This window comes from Colletotrichum tamarilloi, assembly GCF_030869305.1.
Source record: "Colletotrichum tamarilloi strain Tom-12 chromosome Unknown Scaffold_144.1, whole genome shotgun sequence".
Lineage (NCBI taxonomy): Eukaryota > Fungi > Ascomycota > Sordariomycetes > Glomerellales > Glomerellaceae > Colletotrichum > Colletotrichum tamarilloi.
In genome coordinates, this window is record NW_026849527.1 from 8,722 (window position 1) to 26,881 (window position 18,160).

Consider the following 18,160-nt stretch of genomic DNA (forward strand, 5'->3'; position numbering starts at 1 on the left):
AAAGATGATATAGAAGGTATGTCAAACATGCAGTCATTATATTGTTGAGCAATCTACTCAATGACCTAATGTCCCAAGAAGTAACCGCCTAATAATCTAACCACATGAATGAACTTTGTGTTCTGGTTTTCAGGCAGTTGCACACATCACGATGATCTTACCAAATTCATCATCGCACTTCAAAGCCCACATCCACACAAAGTTCCTGTGGTCTGCAAGCCACCTGGCCACGCTAGGGTCTTGCCGGGGCTATCCATAACGCCCAAGACGGCACATCGGCAACGGCCACAGTCCCCGCGTTGACTGGCAAGCCTTGAGCAGAGATCTTTATGCAAGGGCAACGCTGTTGGAACAAGGGTTCATGCAATTGGCTTTGCCTTTCTGTGTTGGATGTTCTGCGCGCCCAGACGCAGTAATCATCCAAAACAGCACCTACCTGAATACATGTTTGCTTGGTGATTACCACTAGCCCTCATTGTCCTCTTTGGCTGGGGGACAAGATTAGCCGTCCTGGATACAATCTTGCGATAAGGGCTAAAAAGTGTTCCCGTGTTTTATTTAGCTGAAACAGTGTAAGCATTGCGTTGTGTAATGCACTTTACTTGCCAAGTTGAATGTCAATACCTGGCCAAGATGGACAATCCACTGTCGCTGCATGCCGCGCCTCAGAAGACATTAAGTACAGTATACGCCTGTGGCCGTCAGCGTTGTCGTACAGTAGTCTCAATGGGTTTCTAAGCCCATAGGGCAGGTTTTTAATTTATCGGACATAATCGCGGTATCAGCATCGAGTACGGAGCATCGACTAGGCAGAAAGAAGCAAACGGATGGCAGCTCCACAACAAAACAGCTAGAGTTCGTTTGACCACTTTACACCACTTGAGTAGATAACGGCATCAGCACTCAATTTTGCCATCTCGCTTACCTCAACACCACAGTTTATAACGGTAAAATACCGAAGCCACGCCCTCGTTAGCAGATCGAGGCCTTATGGTGTTGCCAGCGGGCTTGTGCTCTTAATTTCACATGATGGCGGTGTCCGTACCTCAGGCTAGGGATTACTTCTGAACATCGCGAAGCCTTCTCTCTTGACCATGAGGCTTGATATGGATATGAATGTTTGTTGAGAACACTTGAGAATAGTTGGTTCTTTGATGGACTACCGTCGGAGAGTAGAACGCTGAGTCAAGAGACACAATCTTTGGAGGCCCAACGAACTCTCTACTCACTGCTAGCTGACGTGTTTTATCTTTTTCGAATGCGTCTATAAATACCAATGCCAGTTGTGCTGGGATTCATGTAGCTCGACGTCTTGGCGATAATGAATTACACAAAAGAGTGTTGCCCCAAGAAGAGTTGGATGGAAAATTGCTAGTTCTCTTGTAGTTTGAAAAACTTTTCATTTAAGATCGAGACTTTAGCCAGATCTAGCGATATACATGAGTGAATCCAACTCGTCAAATCTCAATATCCAGAGTCCCACCGTAAGACTCTATAGACGATCGAGATGACTAACAAAGCAGACATTGAGGTGCAGACATTCTGGTTTTCTCTTTTCTTTTCATAAGCTAATAACAATGACAGCATGTCTTGATGTGAAGGTGTATGTTATCAGGAAACCTAGCTAGTCACTTATTGTCGAGAATAGGTGGGATTAAGGTCGCAAAGTCCGCGAGATCAATATCATCGATCTGCCACGGGTTATTTACTCTGATTTCGACATTCGGTCAAAAATACTCAACAGCAGTTTTTCACCAAAAGAAAGAAACAGGAATCAAAGATGGATGTTTGATTATTTACCTAGTCTGTTGGTCTGAAGGAAGGTGCTTAATGCGTTTCTATGGAGCTTCCCTACGTGCAGGGAAATAATTCTATAGGAGAGTTTGAAACTCGATTCGACCAGCCTTCCTTGTCATATGGCTATCAAATATCATGTTTATATATATTCAAACTACCTTATCCTACAATTCTTTTCAACGTTGTGTTAACTCACGCCCAGAGACACTTCATCTCTTTCCTTTTCCTCAGCTGCAGTGTCGCTGGGCAGATAGTTCAGCTCTATACTGTATTCACGGCCAATGGGGCGTTGTGATTTCGGGGTGGAAGTAATGGTATCATTACATTACTTTAAAACAGAGATGCCAGAGTCAAATTATCAGCCCAGAGCTCTGTAGCAATGAGCCCTCAGTAATACTGGAGTCGCCAAGAACTTGTTGACCTGGGTATTCACACAGAATACATGCGAGGCTTTCAATAATGGACGGAGGAGCAGCCACTGTCTTGTTCCCTCGAACCGTTCCTTCCCTCGATTTCCATAGCATCTTACTTCACCTCACCCTCACGTGCTTTCTTCTTGATCCCACCACTAACAAGCCGGGGATTCAGGAAAACAAAGGATTTTTGACCGCCCGCCCACATATTGATTAAATTGTGAGCCCATTCACAAATTTCAGATTTATTGACCTGCCACAAGAGCAATCTAACTCCCTTCCACTTTCTCTTTTCTTTGTTGTGCTTTCCCTTCTTCTTCCTGCGCACCCCCTCGAATCTGAGCTGTCTTCACCCACGACTCCCTTCCCTTCACAGCCAATCCATCTTCTCGACTCGCTCCATCGTCGCCAGATATCGAAGGAGACCTTTGCTTGACCGATACAGAGGCGGAATCCATCACGATGGGTAAGCACAAGTCTTCTTTGAAGGCTTGGTGCCACAGTCTCATCCCGTTCTTGCTCCTCGCTCTTGCGGTCAATATCTGCCAGGCTCGTGACAGGGGTAAGAGATATCAATCTCACGACAATGCGGCTCCATCTAACCACCTTATCCCTCCCTCTAGACCATAAGAAGCGAGACGATATTACCGGATCACTCGCCTCGACCGCTCTCACTGACGGCACTAGTCTTTCCATCTCCACCTCTGAACTTCATGAAGGCCGCGTTGTCACTCGCATTGTGACCACCTCTATTCTCATCGCGCTTCCCTGTGGCGCGTCTGAAGGCTCTTCTTCCTTCAGCTCCGACCTGATCAATACCCAGTCTTCTTCCCGCTACCTCAACACAACCACAGGTTCTGAAAGCAGCTTGATTCGATCCCCCAACTCTACAATCATCCACTCTGCTTCCTCTTCCAGCCGTACCAACTGGAATACAACTGCAGTCAAGCATGGGTCCTCGTCGACTGTTTTGAGCTGGAACTCTACAATTGCCGGTCCAGTCGAGTCTTTGTCGTCCTCTGATTCCTCTTTCCAGAGTCACCAGCCAACTGTCTCGGGAGCGACATCAACTGAAACCGGAAATCGCGACCTGTCTGCGTCCTCTACTAAATCACCATCCACTTCTCAGGAGAGCCAGAATGGTAGCACCGGTGACATTGTCCCCGCCTCTTCGCTGCACACATCTTTGTCCGAAGGTGGTACAGCCCAGACCCCTGGTGCTACCACAGGCCCTGACCATAGTCCAGCGTCGACCACCATTCCCCAACCATCCCAATCGTCCAACAGCATCTCCAGCGACTCTTTCTCTATTGAGACTTCAATCTCAGATGTGGCTACCGGTACAACTGCCGTCGATGTGCCTCGGACGTCTTCCTCTGGCACTGATCGCAATGCTGAGACCCCACACATGACGGGATCTGCTTCCAGTGGTGGCAGCTCTCACGCAATGACCACTTCCGCATCTACGACAGAGAACGATCAGCAGTCTACCAAGATTCCCATCGTCTCCACCGAGGAAGACCGGAAGTCAACCAAGAAGGGCGATGATGACGATTCCAAGACATCTACCAAGAAGGGTAACGATGATGGCAAGACTTCTACCAAGAAGGGCAATGATGACAAGAAGTCTACCAAGAAAGATGATGATGACAACAAATCCACTAAGGCATCTCCGGGCAGCACTCAAAAGAGCATCGTATCTACACACCATGCCTCTTCTACTCAGCACTCTGCGACTTCTACCTCAACTGCATCTCCCGGAAGCAGTGGATCAAACGGTCCTGGTTCCACGGTCACATCTTCTACCTCTTCAGGGCATGGAGATCTCACGGCTTTCTACTTGACTGCCACAATCAAGCCTCCCGAAGGTGTCCAACCTTGGACATGGCTCACTTGGACGTCTACCGAGGTCACCAAGACAACTACTCGTGATGGTCAGGCCTGGCCAACAATCTTCCCCGCATGGTCATGCATCGGAGGACAGCTTCTATGTCATCCAAAGTGCCTGATTCCTTTCCTCTTCTGCGATCTCCCAGCCCTCAATCTTCCGGGCCCGCTCGGGTTCCCTTGGGCTAAGGTCAGTCCATCCCCATAGTTGACGCTTTGTTCTTCTCGACGCATCCGCTAATGAAAACATCTAGCCGCCCCCCAAGAAGCCCAAGGGTAAGCCTCGCAAGGTCAGGAAAGACGATCCTACCGATCCTGAAGATCCCGAAGATGACGAATCGGAGCCATCTGAGACACCTACCTCTTCGTCTGAAGCTTCTTGCACAGCGACCACCACCGTCTACCCCGACTGCAACCAGGGCTGTACTGCCAGCCCTATCGTTGGTTCCGACTCGTCTACGAGCTTCACCACCAGCTGTAACACGGCCACCTGCAGACCCTCCATTATCTGCAGTACCACTGTCGATACTACCACAACAACAACCATCACGACTGTGTCTGCAACCCCTACAGAGAACTACTGTGGCGGCGTTGACTCGAGCTGCCAGAACTGCAAGGATAAGAGATCAGGTCTCTCGAAACGTTCCCAATTCGTCAAGTGGGATCCTCAGCCAGATCCTGAGATTCTTGGCGGACCTGATGGACTCACGAACTTTGCGACCTGGCCTGCGGGTAAACAAAACTGGTTTGACCGCGCTTGGAAGTACTTGGCCCACTACTGCGATGGTTTGGATCATTGGAGACCTCTTGGCGACTTCGTTGACGGCGCAAAGAAGCTGGTCGGTTACTCTACAATGCATGCCGATGTCTGGGGAGACCAGCCTATGATGGGAGGTACCGGACCACTCTGGGGTTGTAGCGGAATCATCATCATTACGAAGAGAGGCATCTACACCAGTCACGTCTGGGAGGTTCCCAACTTTTGGAACCAAGGATTCGGGGAATACGACATTGACAAGGAGTTCCGAGAGGGCGTTCTCGAGTTCCTTGAGACCGGCTCAGGTAATCGACCTGGCGACGGAGAATTCATCTTGCAGCCGAACAGGCCGAACAGACTGACGAACCCTCCGCCGCCTAGACCTGGCAACCCGATGCCAGATCCTGAAGACGGTACCAAAGGTCAGTTCCAGACACCCTATCCTGGAATCAAGCAACTCAAGGAGACAACCCCGATCTTTGACAATATCCCCGAGGACACTCTCCAAGTCATCTTCATCTATCCCCTTACTGGTGGACAATGGAGCAACCCTGTACCCCCGAACTATCCCGACTACTTGCCGCCCAGACACCCCGAGCGGCTGCAGCAATGGAAAGACTGGGTCTCCAACCACCTTGGATTTCCCGCGGACAAGTTCACCAATGTGGGATATCACAAAGGCCCTGGGTACTGGCCCAATGCGGACGAGAACCACCCGATGGACAACTATGTCCCGCCCTTTGGCCTCATCTGGTGGCAGTATCATCCAGCTCACGTCGTGGAGGTGCTTCCTGACGGCACGCAGATCCGCAAGCCTACCGTCAAGGTCTATTGGGAGACGTGGCTAGTCTACGAGTTCTCCTGGTGTCCCCCAGGCACTGAGCTGAAGCGTGACGAGAATGGAAGTGAGTCATGCCCAATGCCCGCCGCTCCTGCGAAGTCGTCCGCCGCGGCTTCCGGTGGCTCAGCTTCAGCTTCCGGTTCCGTTGCTGCTTCCGCGTCTGCCACGGCTGGCTCCCCTGGTAGTCAGTCCTCCAGTCAAGCCTCGATGTCTAGCTCCCCTAGCGGTCAAACCTCCGACCGGGCCTCGACGTCTGGCTCCCCTGGCGGTCAATCCGTCGGCAGAACCTTGACGTCTGGTTCTGCTGTCAGCAACTCCCCTTCTTCCAAGAGCAAGGTTGTCGTCTGGGTCACCACCACTGCCGAAGTGACTGTCACCAATGACATCGATGTCACCCTGACTGTCACGCCCTCGGCTGCCGCTCCGACCTCTACGGCTGAGATCTGGCGCATCGCCCGCATCACCCAGGACATTTCTTTGGGTGATGGCACCTCGAATCACACTGCGACAGTCACTATTGTCCAGATCGAGGAAGGAAAGGAGGTCAACGTTGTCACGAACAGAGACAGCAATGGCGGAGGTCCTGTCAAGCTTCCTCATGAGCTTGTCACCACTGACAACTCGGGGGCTAAGCTGACCATTTCCTTCAAGGATGGTGATCAGCCCTACGAGCTCAAATCGGAGATCGGTGGTCATACCCAGGAATGGTCCATGAAGCAATGGGGCAACAAGATCGCCAACGGTCCTTGGTGCAAGATCATCAAGAACACTACGGGCGAGGTAAGTTCTTACACCCCGTTCTCGTGGTCATCTCATATCATTGTTTGAACTTTGAGCCTAACTTTCTTCACCTTCTAGGGCGTAGTCAAGCGGTCTGCGGAGTGTCACTACCGTGCTTTTGGGCAATAGAGACCTCGAAGCTCATCCGATACCCCATTCTCTCCCTTTTCAGCACATCCTGGATGAGACGGAAGTGTAGAATGCGGAGCACGAAATGGAAATCACGGAAAGGATATTGCGAAGGGTTGGCATAAGTATTAGCCGACATAGATGCCAATGTCCGCTGTGGTTAGGCAGAGGATGGTATTCTCAATGCAATAAACCACGTTCATCATGCTATTCGTGGAATTGACCTTGATCCTAATTTCTGTGTCGCAATGACTGGTTGTGAACCCGTGCCATGAGAACCTTCCACGGATAACGTGTCGTAATCTCCTACACCTCGTACTCCTCAATGACACTCCTGGGCTCGGTATACTCTCCAACCCCAACGAATGGCATGCTCAGCCCAAAGGCTTGAGGGCCTCCCACGGGCATACCTTTCTCTATCTTCCAGAGAGGGTGAGCAGGTAGCGCGATAACATTCACACGCAAGCCGTAGCGGAGATCCTGAGACCCGATAGCCTCCCCATCTTGGCCTAGAATCGAGATCAGATCCGGCACGGTACACAACACCTCCTGCTGGCCGCCCTCTGAACCCTCTTCATCTGTGAGAGCAGCGTAAAGGTACTCATTCTGAAACGGGATGATTATATGCCGATCTGGAAGCGATGTGTTCTTTGTGTCGGAGTCTTTCTCTTCGTCTGCAAGGGGGGCAATGAGGACGCTGCCCATCGTGTAGCCACCACCCACATAGCGCTTTACATCGATGATCTTGCCTGTAAAAAGAAGCTTTCCGGCACATACTTCGAACTGAGAGCAAATCAGTCAAAAATATTCGGAACAGCATCATGCGAAACAGTAGCAGGAGAGACTCCTCCTGGTTCTTCAGGGGTAGTCTCTACCCAGAGCCAAACGGTGCGTATGACAATGTAGGTACTCACGATAGCATTGACATAGTTAGACTTCTTCTTTCGCGCCATATGTACCGCCCGACCTAGATACCAGGCTTGCGATAGAGTGTTGGGGACGCCGTGGGACTTTATGGCCGAGCCGGGAAGCGGCCTGGCGCAAACGGCGCATCCGAGGCCGAGCTCAATTGCTGCTGTGCGCAGGAATCGCTCCAGGCGAATTGGCGTGTCGGAACTCTATGTTTGAACCGAGTCAGCGTGAAAAGATGGCTGTACTCGAAAGCGAGAACCTACCATCACAATGGAAACGTTGCCCCTTGCGTCGGAGAGCGCACAGGGGGTCAACGGGTGACCATAGACGCTCAGTGTAGCTATTCAAGACACTTTGTTAGCTTATCATGGCTCGTCTATCGACTTCCATTTGTTACCTTGATACATGGTTGGGTATGCTCTTCCCATCGCGTCGCCATCGATGACTGGTATGTCATAGTGTACGCCAGTGGGGAAAACACTGAGCCCATTGCCTCCGCCACTACCCTCTGTCGGTCAACATGCTTAAGCGACCTTAGACTTTCGACTCACATCTCGTCGATGAAAACCCCATGAAGGGGTACATTACCCAAGATCTTTCTCACGGCATCGATACCGCTGGGGATCTCTGAGCCACCAGCAATTCTCTCGTTGATGACGCTCGGAGTGCCATACCAGGAGCCGAAGCATACCATGTCAGTGTCGGCGAGGGACGAAGGTGATATAATTCTCATCTTGCCAGGCTCGCTATTGCGTAGGACATGCAAGCTTTTCAAGAATTCGTGGTGGGTTGGACCTCCGCCCCCAGTTCCTAGCACACCACAGCCTGTTGAAATCAATTCCAGATCTACCTCTGAGACGTACCAGACCCCTTCTCGGACGTCAGGCCGGTAGGTCTCGAGATCTATCCGTAGTGAGGGCTTGGTGGTCGGCTCTAGAGCGTCCGGAACACTCTCCTTTGGCGCCTCGGCCTCCTTGTCCTCTTCTTCGACTGGCGTCATGCTCATAGGCGAGAAATTGGGATCCTCGGGAACGCTCAATTTGCCGACAGCCCTGACTTTTATCCTCATCGCGCCATTATCGACGTATTGAAGCGGCATCTTGTTGACCTCGACGACGCGGACGTCTGCAGAAGCTGCGCCCTTTTGGACGGCCAGATCGATAGCCTTTTGGCACGTCGCTGCAACGACTGCTTTCTCGTCCCTCCCTTCAAGAATCTCAATCACGTCGACTTCCCCAGAAACCTTGCCAATCGCAGCGCCAACCGCATTAGCAGCGCCTTGATGGATGGGCTGAATACATTTCTCGACGCCTTCGAGGTTGTCTGTAACCAGAAGAGCACCCCCTCCCACCAGAAGGACGTGTACAGGGGCAGCGGAAACCTTCATCTGCTCAATAACACCTTCCAGCATCTTTTTGATCTTCTGACGCGCGTCGTTAATGGTTGAGCTTGGGATGTCTTTGATGAGGCTCGCGTCTCCCATCTTCGCTTTCCCAGAAGCCACCATAACATCCGTTGCTGTCAGTGTCGGACCGCCAAATATCCTTGCCTGCTCAGTAAGGAAGTGTCCAACTGACCCTGGGCCAACCGTGACACCCCCAAATTCGGAGCTCATCTTCACTTTGCTGCCGCCACCGAGCCCAATTGAGACGACCTCGGGCATTGAGAATGCTGTTCTCACGCCCCCAACTTCCACAAACCCAGGCGCTTGTCGAGGAAAGCCAGACGGTAGCAAGGCGCATACGTCTGTGGTTGTGCCGCCGATGTCAACGACGAGCACTTGAGGCTCCACTTCCTTCTTTTCCGAGGTATAGGTAGGATCTCTGGTCGTCGTCTTTGCTTGATCCAGTCCGGCGAGAAAAGCCGCTCCAGTCATGCTATTAGTCGGACCGCTGGCGAAGGTCTTGATGGGGAACTCGGCTGCCGTATCAGCATCGATCAGTGTGCCATCATTCTGGGACAGATAAAGCGGACAAGCCAGCTTTAGCTTCGTCATTGCGATTCTGAAACCTCGGGTGACCTTGCGGGCTGTTGTGAGAATTGCGGCATTGAGGATTGTCGCGTTCTCTCGCTCCAATAGGCCAGGTGGGCCTATGTCATGGGAGCAAACCACATCGAGACCCGGCACTTCTTCCAGCATGATTCTTTTACAAGTCTCTTCATGTATACCGGAGTGATCAAGAGGTGAAAAGATACCGACTAGGGCAACTGATCTCACCCCAGACGCGACGATGTCTCTGGCCGCCTGGCGAATCTGCTCATGATCGAGCGGCGCAATCTCCCGACCATCGATCTCCAGCCCCCCATCGAGATAGTAGACACCACCATCTAGAATACGACGAAGACCAGAGGGGAAGTCCGAAAATGGGGGAATTTGTCTTGTAAATGGCCCACAGAGACGGACGACAGCGACCTTGCTAAGCCGTCGCGTGTCAGCCTCAACAAGAGCGTTGATGAAGTGCGTTGTGCCTATGGTCACACTCAGGACTCGCTTCTGATCGATTTCTGAGCTCTGAATTACAGCGTGGATTGCTGCTTCTATGCCTGTGGTAATGTCTGGTGTAGTTGAGGCCTTGTGGGAAGCCAGGACACCGCGGCCGGGCGTGTCTGAGGCCGTAATGTCAAGGATAGCGGCGTCGGTGTTCGTTCCACCTACGTCGACACCTATGCGGTAAATTCCCATGATTTATGAACTCACGTATGGTGTTGAAGGTGAGGAGTGAAGTCGAAGGGCGACATACGGTGTGGTTGCGTCCGGGAATAAACAACTTGCTCTGTCTACCTCTTCTTATGGTGGAGGGCGGATGGCAAAGCTCTTAACAAAGGAGGTTACCTAAGCTAAGGCATACTCAGCCAACCAAGACTTCGATAAGAAGTTGGCCGACAACAGCACTGAGGAAGTTTTCAATGGTCGAAGAGTCTAGGTCAACTACTAGCGTCCGTGTAAGTTGTGGCACTCAGTCGTCAGGAGCCCCGCCTGAGGGGTTCACGACCTCCAAGTTGGCCGATCGATCGGCCAACTTCAGCCTGGACAGGGGTCATCCCCAGCCGGGGCCCTTTGCTCCTCCCCCTACGTTGAGATAACACCCGCTAGAATTTCCGAAAGCGCCTTAGAGAGTGATAAGTATCCTTGTTAGCGCAACGTGGGATGATTGAAGAGTGCCAAGATAACACCACCATAGACCGACATTTATATCTTCAACGGAACTCCTCTTCAAATCATGCATGTTTCGTGCCGCACTCATGCCCGAAGCGAAGGACTCGAACAGACAAGGTCCCTTTCATCCACAACTCTTTGCAACATCGTTCCCTTTGCTTGCTCCACAATAGCCAACATCAAAGGAAACAATGGGGTTGCAAGCCGCCTTCCAGCGGGTGGAACTCCCCTATGTTTCCCGCTGGATCGTACGTAAACTCGGCCCACCCCCGCACATCGTTCATGTGGCCGGCTGTTAGAGGTGGATTGCTAGTCAAAACAACACTAACGCAATAATTGACAGAACGATGACATTCGACCCATTGAGGCTCAAAGACGTACCTGGGGCTTCTTGACGTTTCACAACTTTTGTGCGTGAAGGCTTGTTTGTACTAGGTCCTCTGTGCTGACTGATTCCAAGGGCTCTTGGTCAACTGCAACATCACCACCTACTTGACTGGCAGTGCCCTCATCCCTCTAGGTCTAGCTTGGTGGCAGGCCTTCATATGTGAGTCTGATTCCTCTTTCGCTTTTCCTCAGGTCTGTTTAACGTGTTTCAAGGTATCATTCTTGGCAATCTTATTGCCACCGCCGTCGTGATTATCAACTCACTTCCGGGCAGCTACTATCATAGTACGTCCACAAAGTGCAATTTGCGACAGACTTCCGTGTGTTGCTAAGTCTACCTAGTTGGCTTTCCTGTGTTCAGTCGAGCGGTATGGGGTATGTGGGGATCACAATTCGTCATCTGGAATCGCATCTTTCTGTCCCTTGGTAAGTTTCCCTACTCGCATTACAACCACGTCACATAACGGACCATAAACTCATTCTGCCTGTCTCTAGTCTGGTTCGTAGGACCCTTAATATCAACATTGCCGGCATGTTGACCTGTACTAACACACTATAACACAGGTATGGTTTCACTGCCTGGGTGGGAGGAGAGTGCATCTACGTGATCCTTCTTTCCTGGGACCCAAGGCTTGAATCCCACATTCCCAATGGCATGCCAGCAGACACGGGTATGACAACTGCGCAATTTGTCTCGTACATCATCTTCAGCGTCATTTCTCTCCCAGTAATCTGGATCCGCCCGCATCGTCTCGAGAAATTCTTCCACTTTGCCTGCTCCATCACTCTTGTCTTTTTCATCGTACTCCTTATCTGGGCTCTCGCAACTATGGGATCCTCGGGCTTCGGAGATACCATTACCTCAGGATCTGCCCTACCAAACACAGGAGGACCAGACAGTGTGGCTTGGTTGATGATCTACGGCATCGTTTCAACAATCGGTTCCATCGCGGCGGGCATTCTGAACCAGAACGACTATTCTCGATTCGCTACACAACCTAAGCATGCCATCGTAGGCCAAGCTATCTCGTTCCCTTTCTATAGTATCTTCAGCTCTCTGATCGGCATCCTCGTCACTGCAGCGACCCAGGAGCGATTTGGTGGCGAGGCCATCTGGAACCCGCCTACGCTCTTTGCTCAGCTGCTGGCCCAGGACGAAACAGCCGGAACAAGGGCAGCTTGCTTCTTTGCGGGTCTCTGTCTCGTTATATCCCAGATCGGAGTCAACGTCCCTGGAAACGCGCTTGCTGGCGGCTTTGATTTGGCTGCGACATTTCCCAAGTACCTGAACATCCGTCGTGGCGCCTACATCACCGCGATTTTCAGCGTCGTCGTCAACCCGTGGCGTCTCGTCAACACTGCAACAATCTTCCTCACTGTCCTTTCAAGTTATAGTGTCTTCTTGGCTCCGATGACGGGATTGATGATATCTAGCTACTTGATTGTTAATAAACGCAAGGTGAACGTGGACCACTTGTACCGCGGCGATTCGGGGAGCATCTACTGGTTCTCCTACGGTTTCAACTGGCGAGCCCCAGTGGCAGTGAGTTACCTTCCATCTTTATTGAAACAGAATCACTGTTGACTCGCATTTCAGTGGCTTGTTGGTGTTGTGCCCTGCATGCCAGGCTTCATCGCCGCCGTCGACACGTCCGCAACTGTTAGTGAGGGCGCCACGGAGCTGTACTCCATGTCGTATATCTATGGGCTTCTTTCGAGTGGCTTGGTGTACGCGTTCCTGCATTGGCTTTTCCCGGCGAGAAGTCTGAATGCCTTTGTCAAAGATGCGCCCTCGGCGCGTGAACTTCAAGGAATGCAACAGAGCAAGTGGGACGTGACGCTGGCCGAGACTCCTGAACTTCTTGGAGTGCTTTCTGGGCCTGGAGCCAAGACAGCAAACTCCGCCACACCCTTCAAAGAAGATTTATAGATGCTAGAATTCACATACGCAATTTCCGTACCTGTCATAATCTTCTTAACTACCTACGTCTACCTCTATTCTCATCACTACTGTAATTCTTATCAAGCTATCTTAACCCGGCATAGTCTTTGAAACACGCACTTAGAGCTTCATAATGATGAGATTGCGAGACTTATCATGATATAAATCGTGCTTAAAGCGATGGCAAGAATGAGGTTCGCAGTTATAATATGAGAAAGGGGGTTAAACCATTGTACTGTTGACCGGCGGAGCATGTTACCACCCCTCCCTAGCGTCGCAGTGACAGGTCCCGCATGTAAGCCACTAACATTGATGACCAAAATGCGCACAGGCGGTATCGGCATCGGCCAACTGCATCGGCCAACTTCCCTCACACAATACCACCACCGTCGGCCAACCTTATCACGAACGCTTGATGGAATCGAAATTTTGATCGACACCATGCCTAAAGATACCAAAAAGTCTCCCCAAAGACGCAGGTTCAAAGTGCCGAGCGAGTTCGGCCAGGCAAGACAATCAAGAAGCCGAAAGAACCGCCCTTGTGACGCGTGCCGTAAGAGAAAGACGGCGTGTGTTATCACGTCTACACCACCTTGTAAGTCGTGTGGGTTCCCAGGTTGACGTGTCTTGAGGATGCATGACTGATGAGGTGCAGGTCTTTTCTGCAAGGGGCGAGGCATAGAATGCAAGTCATCGGCTTCGGATAGTGTTGCCTCCAGTTCGGCTCTATCTGCATCCCTGTTCGCATCCGCACCCGCCCCTCAAGATGCTGCGCAAGATGGGCCTTCCAGTAACTCGGAGTCTCCGAGAATAGCGTCAAACAACATACGCCCTTCGGCTGGTAGTGATTCAATCGAAGTGATCCCAGCACCCTACCTGCAGACACTAGAAGACAATGAAAATAGGACAGCACACAGCATGGGCCCGGCAGCCGAACAAGACACTCACTTCCTCGCCTCCTTCCGCTCAGACGTTCTCAGCGGGCCCAATCAGATTGACGCAGAATTCATTCAGGTACACGAAGGGAGCGGATATCCGTGGGATCCGCCGGTTCACTTCTGTCTCTTGCAAGACGAGTTTACAGCCCACGACAACAAAACCCGGGAAGAAGCTTCTCGTGCGATAGAGGAAATGGTTGAGCCTCACGGTCCTACGCTCGTACGCCTGTATTTCAGACACATTCATCCAGTGCTGCCTGTTCTATCCAAGGTCAGGTTTCTGAACCAATACTCCGCAGACAAGACAAAGCTTCCTGCCTCCCTTCGAGGGGCAGTATACGCACTAGCCTCAGTCTTTTGGAAGTCTGAGCCGTCACTACAAGGTTCCCTTCATTTCCAACAGCATGAGCTCGCAGACCTAGCCACAGGCTCTTTGCAAAGAGAACTCGACTCGCCAAATTTAGCCAAGCTTCAAGCATCCCTGCTCCTCCTCCACATGACGCCCAACAGGACAGACAGTATCGCGCACCCCAAAACTTGGACATCGACAGCGCAGGCCGTAGCCGCTGCCCAGATGATTGGACTGCACCAGGACGCTGAGAAGTGGAATCTCCCATCATGGGAAAAGAGGCTGCGGAGGAAGCTTTGGTGGGCTACGTATATGACTGACGTGTGGTCGGCAGTGTGCCACGGAAACCCGCCACATATCTTTGCTGCTTCTTTTAACACGTCATCCGTCACTATGGACGATCTGCGATCCGAGGAGAGCATTCCTGAGGACTTGCGATCGCTGGTTTATTCTAGTAATGTGGGATTTGATGTTGCTTCCGGAGTGCGGTTTTTGGAGTTGGTAAAGATAAGCCAGACCTTGCGAGAGGTAATTGACTGCAGTTTGTAAGTTCCTTCTTTTCCCAAAACCTCTTTTGAGTCCGAGCGTGGAAGACTGATAGGTGGCTCAGTCATATGCCCAGGCTTGCGCCCCCAGACTCACAGAAGATGGAAATGGAGAATCGAGGGCGTCTAGTCTCGCTCCAGGGAGAACTCCATAACTGGGCAACGATACTGCCGCAATGCCTCACGATGCCTCATCTCGAGGACGCAATAAGTATTATGTCCAACAATGGTATGTTTTCGAAGATGTCCCAGCGAAGATCTTGATCTGACGGGGGCAGCACCCCTACATCTAGCGTATTACGCCCACTTGGCGCTTCTTTACCGTGCCCTCATGAATCCAGCTACCAAGGTTGCCAAGGCAATACCATCATCCAGCCTTCGCCTGTGGTTCGGCACGGCACTCTCAGACTTTGCTTGTTTCACGGACTTCATGAGTGAACTAACCCCTCTGGACCTACGAGGCTTCTGGGGCTGCCGTACGTCTCCTTTCCGCTTCACCCAGACCTTTTCATAAAGTCGGGAGAATTTATATTGACATCTACACCTTCCCTAGACGCCCGCTCTCAGCTCATACTCTGCGGCAACTTCATCATTTACCTGTTTGTGCTGGCAACTGAGCCTGGAGACATCACATCAGCCTTTAAGTTGCTGGAGAGCTTTCACGACACCTTGCAGCGGTTGAAAAGACAAGTCGACTCGATCTCGGAGTTACTCCTTCTTCCGGTCAGTCTTCGGATCGACTCCTTCTTTACCCAGGCAGCCGATCGACTAGGTGGTGGGCCAGTTGCCGACAGTACAACTACTGCGATTTCGACTCCCGGAGCGGCGCCAATACCACTCATGAAAACCCCTAGGATTTGATTGGTTTTTTTTTCCAAATCATTGCGAATTATGCTGTTATTGTACACTCCGATCATTGCAAAGCCATGTCCATTCTTATGCAACCCTGAGATACCAAATCGAGCCAGAATCTAGTTCTTCTCCTCCATACCGTCCCTCAAAATCTCAATCTGCTTCTTGATCTCGACCCACAACGTCAGCTTCTTCAAGTCGCCGTCATCCTCAGCGTCATCGATAACGCCAAGCCAGTCATCCTCAAGCTGCTCCGTCAAAGCCTCAACGCTGTCACGCTTCCTGCTACCGTGGCGGTCCGAGCGTCGCGCGATGGCAAGCAGGGCGGCTACAAAGGCCTCTTGGATGTAGGCAAAGCTAAACTTGTCCGTAATCTTGGCGATGGCCTCGCAAAGCTGGTCGGGAAAGTCGATTTCTTTGTTGCTCTTGAGCTTGTTCTGCCAGAAGTGGCAGTAGGCGATGCGCTGCTCTAGGTTGGGGTCGGGGAAAAAGTATTTTCTGTCAAAGCGGGATGGGCGTTTCTGTTGCGTGTCAGTCTTCTCGAACTTGTATACACATTCGCGATAGGAATAACTTACAGAGATGCCTGGGTCGAGGCGGTCGAGGTGGTTGGTGCTGCCGATGATGAAAATTCCATCATTGGCCTTGAGGCCGTCCATCTCGTTCAGGAAATAGCTCCTCACGTCATCGGTGACAATGGTGTCGAGATCCTCCAGCACGAGGTAGCAGGGCGCATACTCCCTAGCCTTGCCGAAGATCTGCTGGATAGAGTACTCTGGCCCCATGAAGGACGCTAGCGTGCGCACGTAGAGAGTCGTGATGTCCTTCTGGAAAAGCATATTCATCGTGGCCTTGATGGAGATGGTCTTGCCATTGCCCGGCGGCCCATAGTAGATGAGACCGCGCTTCCACGGCACCTTGAGGTTTTGGTACGTCTCCTTCGAGTTGTAGAATGATAGGTGATCTTCGATGAGCGCCTTCTTCATGTCTTCATCCAGGATGACGTTCTCCCACGAAGCATCGCGGAAGCTCTTGAACAGCTCGTGGCTCTTTTGCCAGTACCCCTGATCGAACACCCACACCTCTTCGTGAAGGTCGCTGCTCCACTTCCCTGCGGCCAGAACGAGCTGGTCGACGTGGTAGGTCTGCGGCGCGAGGACATAGTAGTTCTTGATCGGATACGGCATCACGCCGTCGCGTCCATCCACGAGGTAGACGATGAACTCATGGCCCTGCCATTTGTACAGGTACTTGCCGAAATTCGTAATAGTAGCCAGACCGCCGAGGTTGCCGTCCATGCGCCGGGAGGGCGGCAGGTACAGCAGCCATTCGAGGGATGAGGGCAGGTTATTGCCATCCTTGTCATCAATAACCTCGAACGTGGCGTGGCCGCCTTGAGCGTAGGCGAGAAGGTTGCAGCCGTTGCCGTAGCCGAGGGATTCAGGAACGACGACCAGCTCGAGGTGGGGGTACTGTTCCTTGAGGGCTTTCGAGATGAGGGCGTCGGTGTTGACGCGTTTGGCGCTTGAGTGTTTGAAGAACTCCTTCGTGACGGCGTCGCTGGGGCCAGGTTCTGAGGAACGGGTGTTGACGTTGACGCGGGTGCTGCTGGTGCTGTTGCTTGCGCCAGGCTGGGGCTGGGGGTGGGGCCGACGGGGGATCGTGGTCGGGTTGTAGGACGGGTGCTGGAAGGCATCCTGGCTCCAGATATCGTGGGGAGGCATGGGGAATGGAGGCATCTTGTCACTTAGCCGTCCGGCGTCCGATGAGCTGCGACGGGTGGTTTGTGTGTTGTGGGATGTGACGAAGGTACGGATGGGAGATCCGAGGAAGCTGTTGGAGATCGAAAGTTGGGGTGAGACGAAGGGGTTGGAGAGCTGAAGGGAGCTAAGATAAGCTCAGCTGCGGAGCTGCGGGGGAGGGGGTCACTTGTTGTTCGCCTCAGGTTGGAGCTGATGAGTTGTACAGCGAGTACATACAGACTATGCGTATGGAGGAAGACAAACACAGGTCGTTAACTTGTTGCCTAGAGGTGTTCGTAACCGGCGGAACGTCTGGGCCGGGCGAGCTGGTCTTGCTGGGTGCCGTTTGGGGAAGTTGTCTGGCTGTACCACCGGCCCTGTGGTGGGATGACGTTGTACCATTCGTCCATTCGTTCATCCTCCGGGGCGAACAGCCAGGGGGAGCTGCTGCGCCACCGTTCGTGTTCGTCAACAAGGGTATCCCGGGCGTCGCGGGGTGTCACAAGCAGCTTGGCGCCTGGAACCGGCCGATGGGGAGCTTCATCGTTGTGCTCTATCTAATCTACCACTCTCCCTAGCCTATTGCTGCTAAATTCAATCCAACATCGGCGATATTAGTCTTAAGGCGCAAAACACTCGAGTGTTGGCAAATGACGTGGGAAAGAGTAACATGTACCAGTAACCGAACTAAGGAAGGGCAAGTCAGCCTCGATCGTGTGATTCGCAAGGTGT

At 52.0% G+C, this 18,160-nt stretch overlaps 5 protein-coding genes across 5 annotated transcripts; 3 read left to right on the forward strand and 2 right to left on the reverse strand.

Annotated features, from left to right (window-relative positions):
• Positions 1 to 2,672: 2,672 nt before the first annotated feature.
• CTAM01_15026 (uncharacterized protein) lies at positions 2,673 to 6,604 on the forward strand (the record flags this gene model as incomplete). Its single annotated transcript, XM_060531025.1, has 4 exons — positions 2,673 to 2,772; positions 2,834 to 4,287; positions 4,352 to 6,475; positions 6,554 to 6,604. The coding sequence occupies 4 exons, from the start codon at positions 2,673 to 2,675 to the stop codon at positions 6,602 to 6,604; spliced, it is 3,729 nt and encodes a 1,242-aa protein (XP_060374378.1).
• A 306-nt stretch (positions 6,605 to 6,910) lies between these two features.
• CTAM01_15027 (hydantoinase) lies at positions 6,911 to 10,199 on the reverse strand (the record flags this gene model as incomplete). The annotated part of the gene is made up of 5 exons (XM_060531026.1): positions 6,911 to 7,387; positions 7,519 to 7,722; positions 7,780 to 7,856; positions 7,914 to 8,017; positions 8,068 to 10,199. 5 exons carry the CDS (start codon positions 10,197 to 10,199, stop codon positions 6,911 to 6,913), a joined length of 2,994 nt encoding a protein of 997 aa, XP_060374379.1.
• Positions 10,200 to 10,864: 665 nt separating this feature from the next.
• CTAM01_15028 (uncharacterized protein) lies at positions 10,865 to 12,990 on the forward strand (the record flags this gene model as incomplete). The annotated part of the gene is made up of 7 exons (XM_060531027.1): positions 10,865 to 10,921; positions 11,017 to 11,083; positions 11,134 to 11,220; positions 11,274 to 11,345; positions 11,422 to 11,428; positions 11,625 to 12,603; positions 12,658 to 12,990. 7 exons carry the CDS (start codon positions 10,865 to 10,867, stop codon positions 12,988 to 12,990), a joined length of 1,602 nt encoding a protein of 533 aa, XP_060374380.1.
• Positions 12,991 to 13,254: 264 nt separating this feature from the next.
• On the forward strand, positions 13,255 to 15,695 carry CTAM01_15029 (uncharacterized protein; the record flags this gene model as incomplete). The annotated part of the gene is made up of 5 exons (XM_060531028.1): positions 13,255 to 13,597; positions 13,658 to 14,834; positions 14,900 to 15,063; positions 15,113 to 15,310; positions 15,388 to 15,695. 5 exons carry the CDS (start codon positions 13,255 to 13,257, stop codon positions 15,693 to 15,695), a joined length of 2,190 nt encoding a protein of 729 aa, XP_060374381.1.
• A 110-nt stretch (positions 15,696 to 15,805) lies between these two features.
• Positions 15,806 to 17,838, reverse strand: CTAM01_15030 (ATPase; the record flags this gene model as incomplete). The annotated part of the gene is made up of 3 exons (XM_060531029.1): positions 15,806 to 16,207; positions 16,265 to 17,573; positions 17,798 to 17,838. 3 exons carry the CDS (start codon positions 17,836 to 17,838, stop codon positions 15,806 to 15,808), a joined length of 1,752 nt encoding a protein of 583 aa, XP_060374382.1.
• Positions 17,839 to 18,160: the final 322 nt, after the last annotated feature.